This window comes from Scomber scombrus, chromosome 16, assembly GCF_963691925.1.
Source record: "Scomber scombrus chromosome 16, fScoSco1.1, whole genome shotgun sequence".
Taxonomy (NCBI): Eukaryota; Metazoa; Chordata; class Actinopteri; order Scombriformes; family Scombridae; genus Scomber; species Scomber scombrus.
The window spans coordinates 16,887,753-16,900,426 of NC_084985.1; the positions used below are offsets into that span (position 1 = coordinate 16,887,753).

The 12,674-nt window shown below is 39.4% G+C and overlaps 1 protein-coding gene across 1 annotated transcript in view; it reads left to right on the forward strand.

The window, feature by feature from the left end:
* gabbr2 (gamma-aminobutyric acid (GABA) B receptor, 2) overlaps nt 1–12,674 on the forward strand; it is a 185,785-nt gene that overhangs the window by 82,431 nt on the left and 90,680 nt on the right. The window contains exon 3 of the mRNA XM_062436593.1: nt 12,106–12,276. Coding sequence (XP_062292577.1) covers nt 12,106–12,276 — 171 coding nt within the window. The remainder of the gene's footprint in view (nt 1–12,105; nt 12,277–12,674) is intronic.

Here is a 12,674-nt window from a genome sequence, read left to right on the forward strand (position 1 = left end):
ATTTAATTGAAAAGCAAGGGGAAGAGTCACATCTGAATATTATTGGACCAAATGGGACGAATAGAGTCCCATAAGTATGGACTGTAAATGTCTTTCTCCAGCAATTAGGAGAGATGGGGACATGAGAGAGAGAGAGAGAGAGAGAGAGAGAGAGAGAGAGAGAGAGAGAGAGAGAGAGAGAGAGAGAGAGAGAGAGAGAGAGAGAGAGAGAGAGAGAGAGAGAGAGAGAGAGCTAGATGTCTGCCAACTTAAAAGATAGTAATTTGCAAAAGCTGGCTGTCTCCAGTGAAATGTTTGCCCACTCACAACATGAATTGCCTGTGTGTGGGCTTCCCCTGCACTGCCCATACATAACCTATTATAGAATGAATTATTACATTGCATGATTGTACTGGCCATTCTGTCAAATATTTATTACTTTGCCGAGTGTCAGAAAACGTGGATGTCACTCAAGATAGGCCACACACATTTTCTTTTTTTTTCAGTAAGTACTTTTCTTGCTATTTCCCCATTTTATGTTTTCAGGCTACAATAGAAAATTGTGTTAAAGCAGGGACATACTGCACAACATGTGCGCATACACAACCACACAAACTTGCAGTGTTCTCTTCTGTACCAAGCGAGGCTAAGGGCATCATGAATGAAAAAAAAGAAAAAAAAGGCCAATTATAAGGGACAGTAATATGTAAAGAAGAATCTATGTCCACAGCTAAAAACTGTGCTTGTGTGTCAAGTTCCTCTTTGAGTATTGGTGTATAACATTAAATACTAATGACAGAATGTAAATATTTATTTATTTTAATACCAACTGTCATTCAAATGTTACAACCTGATTGGTGCACAGAAGTACATGACACCATTTTTCTTTTTTACAGATAGCCACATTTCCACAGAGGTGTACAATGAAGTCAATCTAATCTAACAGAGGAAAATGTAATAGAAATCTCAATATAAGGTTACCACACTGTTCAGAAAATAGTGTGTTCATGTTATGTCCCATTACTAATATCAAGAAACTATAATTTGTCATGAAGACGGGGCTACAGACTTTTAAGTCCACAGGAGATGTTTATTACTCAAAATATTTTGGCAGGCGCATCAGCGGTTTAATTTAAAATCCCAGGACATCGTCATTTTTTTGCAGTGTGTTCACTACAACTCGGCCAAGTAAGCAGAGAAATAACCAGCTCATGCAATGTAATCCCGCTGCCTCCCCGAAGGAATCGGTGTATAGAGCAGTGGATGGAGAGCAGAGGGAGAGAATGAAGGGGAGAAAAGAACAATAATGGTCTCTACAGTTCAGCATCTGCTCATTAATCATTCATAGGCGGCCAAGTGGCAGCAGCAGGGAGCACGGTGAGATTTCAGGTTACGGTATCAAATCTCAATTTATAAATAGAATAGTTATGGAGCTAGGTGGCAGAATATCATCACTCATAGCCCCACCACCTCTCCCAACTCTCCCCTGACCATTCACTGATTTCACTGTGTCTCTCTAGCATGCAGAGATACTAACAATATGAGTCAAACCACTGTCATAGTTCTTTTGTGTTGCTGCTGGTCATTGACTGCAATAGATTTATGAAATTACGTTACACATCCATCCTAGACGTGCTCCATCATAAACACGCTGCTGGTAACTGACTTCTCTAGCTGTACCTTAAGTGGGCATCACATCCTTCCTCTTATTTCACATCCTATCTTGTCAATATTCGCCGCACTCTCCACCATACTGGGATCGATAAGATAATGCTCTCCTTCGATCCTGTCTGCGATAGCGATGCTTCTCTGCCACTCATCTCCATCCTTCAAGGACAGCCTGTCAAAAGATGGTCCTATGAAGAATGGCAGAGTCCTTTACACCCGCGTCATGGCAGAAGTGATGAGAGAGGGGGTGTCCAAGCTTTCCTTCCCCCTCACTCCCAGAGATACATAGGTGACAAGCGACACCTTCTATCGATTAATGTTCGAAGGAAGTGTCACATCAAACATACCAAGCACATACTATAGTGAACGACAAATAAGGCGTCATTAATTATTTGGTGATACAAGATGGGACAGGATAGAGCCTCCTGCATAAAAGTTTATGTGTCTCATTTCATTTACAGCCAATAAAACATGCTTACCTGTACTTTTGTTATTAAATGTTTACCTCTGACATGGGACTGTAACATTTAACAGATATATTATATGTGAACTGTATTCATACATCATTATTATTCATACATACATATATTACTGTGTACTAGATCCATTCAGAGTACTAAAGTTTATTTCCACACAGGACTGTTTCCACACATTTGATCATGTCAGGCAGGCCAAGCACTCAGGTCAGCCATGACCTTGGAGCAGAGTCAAGAAGCTTACTCTACTATTCAGCCTGTATCAGGCTACAGTTGGCCAGCTTGAGGGGAGAGCCTTAGCATCATAATCTGAGCTCAAACTCCTTAACACAGCATTAACAAATGAAATGAGCAACCATCAGCCTATCACTGATTAACTGGAGCTGTAACCCTTAAGCCTGAGCCTTGAAGATTCAACTGTATATCTTTGGATTTATAATTATTTGATGATTTCTGATTTTGGGAGAACAGGTTACTCTGCCCTTACTATTTTTGCTTTAGCTCTTTCTTGTTTTCTCCTTGTACATATTGTTCTACATACTCCAACACTCCAAACTGTACGAGGGAAACCTTAGAAGTGCAAGCAGTCCGTGTGTGTGTGTGTGTGTGTGTGTGTGTGCTGCGAGTAAATGAAAGCCTTTGCCTCAAACAGGAGCAATTCAGCAGCAGTGCATGTGTGATTGAATGCTCATGCTTGGCAACACAAGAAAGGCTGAATGCTCACATTCTGGTTATAGCGCTGGTGTGCATGTGCAATCAGTCTCTCGGAACAATCCAAACATCAAATCTTATGTATGAAACTTAAATACATGTTGAAAGACAGGTGAAAAGAGGAATGTCAGTCATCGTGTCATTTAATTTGACATATATCCACAATGATGCTTCATACATGAAAATGTCCTGGTCAGTGAAGACAAATACAGATATAAAAATGAGTCCGTGAGAACGGACAAAGAGGGCAAGAAGAAAGTCTAAATGACTGGCCTGAGATAAGAGTGATGTGGTGGGATGAAGCTACCGAGCATAAACAGAACATCAGTAAGTCTGTGTGGGTGGGTGTGTACATGTTGGCATTAGCTATGACATGATTGACATGTTAGATCAAGGGCTGCAGCAGGCCTTAAGCCATTAGAGAGGAGGCAACAACCACATCACTCACCTGTCTAAAGGCCGTCTAGTGGGCATAGTATGTGATGATGCACTTTCACACAACACGAGTGTAGACTAGGGTGTGTGTGTGTGTGTGTGTGTGTGTGTGTGAGTGAGTCTAGCATTGCAAAAATGATGAATGCTTCCCCTTTTGTCAGACTTTGGTTCTGAGATTTTGCTAGAAACATCAATGAACAACTTATGCAGGAAGTATTAATAGAAAGTGTATCCTCTGTGCTTTTATAGTGATTAAAGTGCAATTCGGCCTTGCTAAGCTAATAATGAAATATTGAACCAATCACATTTTGTCAGTGAGACACTGTAGCCCACAAAGTGAAAGTTACAGAGTTGTTTCAGTAGAAATAAGAAGAGTATAGTTGATACATGTAGCTCTCACTGCTAATACCTGTACTTACCTTAAATGGTTTATATATTAAACATACTGTACCAATTTATTAATTATGCCAGTTTATTAGAAGGCCATCATTCCATTTGAATTGATTTGATTTAATTTGGCTTTTAATCTCTAAATTTCTACGTACAGGAGGGTTACGAGGAGATTTTTCCTTACTCCAAACATTAATATTAGTGTCAGTTCCACAGGTTTTATTTTTCATCATGTTCCATGTTTACATGGAACACATAAGTTCCCGCTGGAGAAGGCATGCCAAGACTGATCACTGTAATGGGGGTTAAACTGCCTCAATTACTCCTCTGAATTCTTCTCATATCTACACGTTCTCATACTGTGTCCATCAGCCTCTGCCTCCTATCCTCCAGCCTCTGCTTGGACCCCCAGTACACAGACACAGACACACACACACACACACACACACACACATACACACACTCATAGTTAATGTGTCTCATCTCAAATAGCTCTCAGCCATTTGGAAAAATGAGAAACCAATACCATGTAAAATCGATTGTGATGCCCACCTTCGAGTGTGTGTGTGTGTGTGTGTGTGTGTGTGTGTGTGTGTGTGTGTGTGTGTGTGTGTGTGTGTGTGTGTGTGTGCAGAGAATAACTGTCCAGTATAAGGTGGAGCCTTCGCTTACATTCAACCTAGTTATTTCTGTGTTACTTATCTTGTATTTCTGTGAGACTGTGTATCATATTTCGCACACATTATTACACACTACATTTTTATTAAAAAATAACAAAATTAGTACTTTACCTTGCTGTTTCACATGTGAAGATTTTTCCTAATGGAATGCAAAGTAGATCATTTTTTGGTACTTTTTATGTTATTCTGTACACATTTTCCACATTGTGATATATATTGATGTTAAAAACTCATTTTAATTAATATTGTGATATTGATTTTTACCATATCTCCCAGGGCAGTGTGAGAGTGAGTATTTATGGCATTATATTATTACTACACGTGTGTCTAAAGCGTGAAAATGGGAAAGCCTGAATTTGTGTGTAGACCTATTGTACTTACCGTGAATACAGAGTGTGAAAGTACACACACTCATTCTCAAACACATGTAGGAGGCTGTAATATCTGCAATCTTAGTGTGTTCTGTGTGTGTGCTATTAGAACATCTGATCTCTCCCCTAGTAGACAGTACACGTAGCAATATCCTCTCCATCACTCTCTTATTGCAGTGCCAAATTGCAGTGGAGTCGAGGCTCCCTCCTTTCCATTTAACCCCCAACTTTGAAATGAGATGATTTTATTGTGCTCCCTCGCCTTCCTTTCCATAATTGGAAACTATGATTTGCTGTTTTCCACTAACACACACCCAACTGAGCCATATGATAATCCAGTATGGTGGTATATATACATAAATAGATGCACTGTCTGAAAACACTTGTGCAACCCCCCTACACACATACACACACGAACTTCACAAACTATTATTAAGATTAATAATCAGATGCACACATAACACTTGATGACTAGCATATATCACCAATCTCATCTTTTCTTCTTTCCCTTGTTCATATTCCATGTTTTTTTTGTGTCACTCCCTCTATTGTGTCTCCATTTCCGTATATCTGACTCTTTTATCACCGCTGAGCCTCTCACTGAATGCCTCCACCCTCTACCTACAATATTCATCTTTCTCACTCCTCAATCCTTGGGTGCTAATGAGTTCTGGATGTGGTCGGTGTGGGGTCCAAAGCTTTCCCCCTTACTGCCGCCTCTCCAGCTGGGCGCTCCCACGATGCACCAAATGCCTCTCTTGAATATTGAATAAACCCCAGGACCACCTTCGTGCTTCCTGATCAACAGCACTATTATTACCTAGCTATTACTCTGCACGGAGTCCCGGGGCTCCAGCAGGATGGATGGGCTTTGACTCTGTTGTATTGTGGGCGAAGGTAGAGATAATAGGCATGGGTGGGCTGAGTGTTTGAAGTTGTTTGATACTATCTCTTGCGATTATGAAACCTTTCTTTTCAGTTTTATATCTTGCTTAAGCTGCCTCAAATCACCTCTCAGAAGTGTGTTATTTTTGGATGCATCCAATGACCGCATGTACATAAAATTCATTATCGCCTCTGATTACCTCTCATAAATATGGACTCTTGGTGTGTTTTTGATTTAGGAAAATTCATTTTAAAAACAGTTATTCCTCTTTTAGGTGGATCAATATTTTTGTAAGGCTGCAACAATTAATTATTTTCGTTATTGATTTAACTGATGATTATTTTCTTGATGTATCATTTTGTCAATAAAATGTCAGAATGTAAACATTTCCCAAAATCGAAGAGGGATGTCTTCATATCTCTTGCAACAGTTCAGTTTACTATTATTTTTTGTTTTATTATTTTCCTTTTTTTTAAACTTTGTTTAGTGTTTTTTTTGTTTTCGTTCACCATGTTAGATAGAGACAAGCATTAAATAATTAGATTTCAGAAACTGATACCAGAAAATAAATCAAGTGATTAGTTGGTTATCAAAAAATAGCTGCTGATTAATTTTATGTCGATGAACTAATCAAGTAATACACTGATTGTATTGATTGTTGCAGCTCTAAATTTTTTCAGAATATGCAGTCTTGTAACTTAAGCAAATGACTCAATGATGTGTTTTTTTGTTTGCTGCAGACTGTCAAGCTAATATTTGCCATTGCCGTCAACATCACCAGTGTTAGGGGAAGTCATTCATCACTTTATGTGCGACCCTTGTGTGACCTTATCATGTCTTATTGATAACCCATGCATTAGCTGCAGCACAATTACATTCCACCACACACCAGTAAACAGGATTAAATCGTTCAAGTGAACTGTTCAAAAAAATAGATTCACACAAAATGACGTTAAATTGTTGTAGAATTTGTTAGAAGAAGGTGCTTTTTAAAATGCAGTGCAGTGTTTTGCTTTGTTGGTTGTCGGCATGTTGTTGAAATATTGATCATACTATTCAACCAAACTTACGGTCTTATTGATCAAAGAGTAAGAGCTTGTTTCTAAGTACTTGCTGTTAGATAAGGGGGTAAACACTGGTGGAGTAACATTACATTTCTATATCTGCAACTATGTGGAAGAATTATTATAGATTAAATTCAGTTTGAGTCTCACTCCTCTCTGTGTTAGTTTGTATTTTTGTGAGTTTAAAATATATTGATAAAACTGTCCGATTACAAATCCACAGTTTCTGGTTTGTCAATGATGTCACACCTCCGGCATAATAAACATGAAAGGCATGAGAAAAGCACTGTGAGCAAGTTGATATTTACCTACCATTCATTTTTTATCTAGCTTCTCCGTGATAGCCACTTCATTATTCAAAGGCCAACCACACAATTAGCACCAGCAGATCCTATTGCAAAGCAGTCCCGCTAGAACCAATCAATGCTATTAGATCCATCAATGTGATTAGACGCACTCTTGCATCTTCCTTATTTCTCCTACAAACTGCTTGCGCTAGGAAAGGCTGTGAGGCTTGTTGCCTTTAATTTATACGCTATTGACTCCCAATCCCACGCCAAGTCAGGCAGGTATATTGCAGAAGACATAAACAGAGACATTTTGCAGTGGATTGGGTGATAAAGGCTTTAACAAGAAAATGTGGAATTTCTGTGTCTACAAAATAGGGAGTATCTGTTTGTTTATTTATTTGTTTGTTTTTTCTCACAGGTGACCTACAGTATATTTAGGTCTTTAACTGCAACAATCTTCTGTTCTGTTAAAACATCCAAGGCAGCTCCAGAATCAGCACCACAGACAGCATCTGTGACACATTTTGCAAATCTTACAGCTCTTCAAGGAATAAGTTTATGATTTCAAAAGATTGAAATCCACTGACACGGATTAGTAATAGAATCTGAAATACAAGTGAATCGGAAGTAAACATCTCACCTTGCTCTCACTCACTCCGTCTCTTTGTACTTGTTATTTTCTATTCTGGTCCGCCCCCCTTTCTGTACTCTTTTTCCACTCATAAAATAGAACTCGTTTGATTGTGACTTTAATAAGCCCAATTGCAGAAGCAGCAAAGCTTTTTGTGCTCACTTCAAATAGAATGTGATAAGCGACTGTGTGTACAGAATGTCTGAACAGATCACCGCCACGATGTCATCAGTGATTCACCTCAAGTCTACACAAAAAAAACGCTATCTCTCAGTGGGACCAGACGGATCCTCAGTTGTATTACCAAGAGCCTCAGTGACCTTGTAGTGAGATGAGAGGGAGAAGCTGCCCTGAGCCCACTGTCACAGTTTTAATTACTACTGGCAAAGGAAGGCTGCTGCACCTCATGTGTATCGTAGAGGTCTGCCGTTAGGGAGTGTGTGAATGCATGTGCTTTAACCTGTGCGTGAGTACGTGTACACTGCATGTGCAAACCTGACACTGGCATAAGGCTCTTCACCAATGACTATCCTGGTTGGGCTGGCCCTCTTTAAAAACCTCTTACATAAGCCACTACTCTCAGATGTGTGATATCATAGAACTATTTTTGGCTTTTCCTCTGAAAAAAGCCTGTTCAGAGTTAGATAAAGAATACTGTAGCCTATTCTTTAAATAATGCATTGGCACTGCCTCTCATTTCCACTGTCCTAAGATACAGTCCTCACAGAATGGTGCTAGGTGACTTGGATTGACCTGTAAACTCGGGTTTCTTGGTAAACTTCAGCCACGCGCAGAAACTGACCTGGTTTCAGTGGCCACACAGAAATGAGATATTTCTGTCACTGTCCTACATTTCTTTCTGAGATAAAAAAAAAAAACTCTTGAAACTGTTATATTTGGCTAATGTCATTGATTGGACATTTTTGATTTACAGCATAGGGACCAATTGGACTCCATGCAGCCAAAAACATTCTGTCGCTACATAACTGCCCAAATCAGTGTGTGATGTACATATGCATTCACATGTATAAATCTTGACTCAACAGTTTGATTGTCAAATATAAAAGCAGATGCATATATGTTTTGTTGTGCTGGCATCTTACTGAGTTACTGCATCATAATAATCAATGAAAAAATAATGACTCAGAATGTCATATAAAAACATCCTCATAGAACAATTTGAGGATTTATTCTTTTATAATGACTCTTTGTTGGTTTTATGTTTTTTGTTTTTTTAGCTTTTAGCTTTATCGCCAACCTTTCTAAACTACTACTAATAGCAAACGATCATTAGTTGCATTTGCTCATGACCCTGTGAAATTGACCAATTATGTCATTTTCCCTCCAAAAGGAAACCAAACGGATAACCTTCTATAAAGCCTTCAATACAGCATGTGTGTACACTGGTCAATAAATGCTGATGGTGTTCGATTCTTAATTCAGTGTGGTGCAACAGATGAAATAAAATCACACCGATAGCAGAAAGAGCTTCTAAGAAAGGAGCACAACTCAGGCAAACCTAAAACACCATGGAAAGGGAAGTTGTGGAGTCTCTTCTCACTACAAGGTCTTGAGGACTTGTGCAATCAATTTGGTTTGAGAAAATCACTAGCTCTTATTAGAGATCCATAGGAGCATCTCCCAGTGTGGGTGTAGCAAACAGCCTTAGCTAAACGGAGATTAAGGCAACGCTGGAAAGACCCCTTGAAGCCCTCTAAGACTGGTGGGTGATTTTGGATTTAGCAGTGGTAGCAAGATAAAGGCCTTTCTTCCAGCTTAATTGATGGCTGTAATCCATGTGTTGTTTTAAAACCCCTCCTTGTTGATGTGTGAACACAAACCCCTGTGGGTCTGTGTAGAAAGTGGTGATTTAGTGGGCCAAACTGAGGGTTTCCCCACTGGTGGGGTGAAGATGTGAGTATTTGGGATCCACTGAAAGGACATTCAGGGTGATGATATAAAGGCAAATGAGGCTATTAATAAGGGCAGGCCTGATATTCCTGATATTGCAGAAACAGTATATGGTGATAACAATCTTACTGTAAATGCAGACTTGTTGCTTATCTTTATTGGTGCTTGTGATTAAGAAGCCAAAAAACTATTTAGAACAGTATTTCTGCCCAATACCATCAAATGAAGCTAAACTGTACCGTCATAGCTATCATGCTGTCTTACAGCACATATAGTATTCCTGAACCTTTCAGTTGTGCTATCTAAAAATGACATTTGACTTAAGATCCCCTTTGATCTTTCAGTGAGTGAGTGAGTTCTAAGTCACTCTAAGTCATTTCCACTCTTTTCAACCACGTTACAGTACATTCTCAGTGGTAATCAGGCTTCAGATGGATGTACAATTATACCAGCGCTACTGTGATTAATGAGTAGTGAAGATGTCTGGAAGTCGATAGAGGCTTAATGAGAAGATCACAGTCATCCCTGAAGTTAGGAGGTGCTTGAACTTCTCAAGGCTTTAGCACACTTTTAGGAAATCTACTGGTGTACCTCTTGGTCTCGGTCAGAATTATAATATCCTTGTGTTGATCGCTATCATGAATCACAAGTTCTGCTTAATCTCTACAAAGTATGTAATTAACCCTGCACTGATTCATATCGCTCATTAAATTAACGCAGATAGGACATTGAAAATAGAGCACAGTGTCTTATTACCTCAGCTCGGCTGTGAGGTAGCCTTAGAGCCGGCGGGCCTGAAACGTTCACTATATTTCAGACCTCTGCTGTGAATGTTCTGCATGTTTAAAAATGCAGTTTGTTAAAGATCTTTCCACCACAGACATGTCTGAACCTTGAATTACATGCTTTGTCTTGAATACAATTCATTGAGAAAAAATACCAAAAAACAACAACTACAAGCTGGTCTTGAAGCATACTACAAATATAATACTCTGCCAGTAACAGTTATTCATGAAATAATTCAAACCAATTATAAGAGGTGTGAATCAAACAATAATGACAGATTTTTATCTATTGTAGTGCAAGCTAGCTGTTGCATTGTACGCTGTACAGGCTTGCAAATTCTAATCTTAATGCAGAAATTAATTACAGCTATTTTTGCCTCTGGAGAAAATTAGTGACCTATTGTTGAAAATGTGCTACAAAAAGGAAGAGAGAGAGAGCAAAACTTGATTAGCATGGAAATGACAAATGAAAGGTGGGATGGATTGAAATGAGAACAATTGAGTGAGTGTGGGTGGTGGTGATGGTGGGGTGTGTGTGTGTGTGTGTATGTGAGAGAGAGAGAGAGAGAGAGAGAGAGAGAGAGAGAGAGAGAGAGAGAGAGAGAGAGAGAGAGAGAGAGAGAGAGAGAGAGAGAGAGAGAGAGAGGTAACTTTGCAGTGGAGAAGCACCAAAGTGAATGACCACATTTGCACAGTTGTTTGCCAAAAACGTAGTATAACCCCAGTGTTCTTATCATGAGCGTGCTTTCACAATTTAAATTGCGCCAGTAAATCATAACTGGTTTCATTAGACCAGTATTAGCTTAAGTTCCAAGTTCCAGTGAGGGTGTTAAATTTGAAGTTGCCTTTCAAAGTTTGGTGAGAGCGTCCCTTTTTTTTTTTTTTTTTTGAACATGAATTGATTTACCGGAATTGTTCTTCAAATGTGCTTAGCTTGCAGTGGTTGAACTGCATAATAGGTGTGTCTAAAAAGGTAATTAGTGTTTGAGGTTCAGCACATTTTATTCTTAGGTGTGTGTGTGTGTGTGTGTGTGTGTGTGTGTGTGTGTGTGTGTGTGTGTGTGTGTGTGTGTGTGTGTGTGTGTGAGATGAATCAGATTCAAACTGCTTGTGATGAACGGAAATGCTTTTAACTTACCATCCATCTTACTATCCAAAGATGAATCATATTGCTAAGCTGCTTTTCTCTCACCTTCAAAAACATCCACAAACACACAGAAGTAGGCACTCAAACACATATACATACTTTTAGACACACACACAAGCACACACACACCCACCAACACACACACTGTGTAAACAGATTTATGTCCCCACAACATGACGAATACTTGGTTCACACACACACACACACACACACACACACACACACACACACACACACACACACACACACACACACACACACACACACACACAAACACACACACACAGGCACAGTATGAAGCCAGCTCCAAAGGTCATGCATACAGGGGTCATCAGTTCCACACAGTATTTACAGATCTATTTACAGTTACACTTTGAAGGTGCTATGTTGCTGACATTTCAAGTAATCTGTAAGAGTTGATTGCTCACACCCTTACACTATGAGCAAGTGTGTGTTTGTCACAGTTGTACTGCCATGGTTAAGGTCCTGAAATTACAGAAGACACTGACCAAAGCAAAGACAGACCTGAGATCTGTCATGAATGCATTAGTCCCAGTGACACAGTATACCATACAGTGCTACTGTACCAGCAGCTCAAGTGACTGCATAATCTGTAACCAGGATTATTTATGACTGTAGTATTTAACTCTCTCTGTTTTTCTCTCTCTTGTGTTGTTCCAGCTGTCCTTTGCAGCTACAACCCCAGTTCTGGCAGACAAGAAAAAATACCCAAACTTCTTCCGCACCGTCCCATCAGATAACGCTGTGAATCCAGCTGTGGTGAAGTTCCTGACCTACTACAACTGGAGCCGTGTGGGGACCCTCACACAGGATGTTCAGAGGTTTTCAGAGGTGAGTTTAAACTGTAAAATTTTGCAAAAGAATCGGAACATGTTGTGATAAGATAGCACACACAGGAAATGTGGACCACTCTTTATTTATCCTGAATGATGGTAGGAATGACACAAAGTGATTCTTCTCCTTCGGAAAACAACCTCAGTTTTCAATGCATACATAAATTAGGGGCTTGGTAACACGGTCACACATTTTTCATAACCTTTTTGGTTTGTTTGCAAACTTTCTGCACACCCTTGTTCAGTTCCCATTGCAGCATGAGCTGTTTCATGATTAGCTTACTCATTATACTTATAGTTAAGTTTCAAATTGAGAGTCAGTTTGGGTGATGGCATGAGAAATCCATACAAATAATTGTTTCTTAATAAGTGTAACACATATATTCATACCTCTGT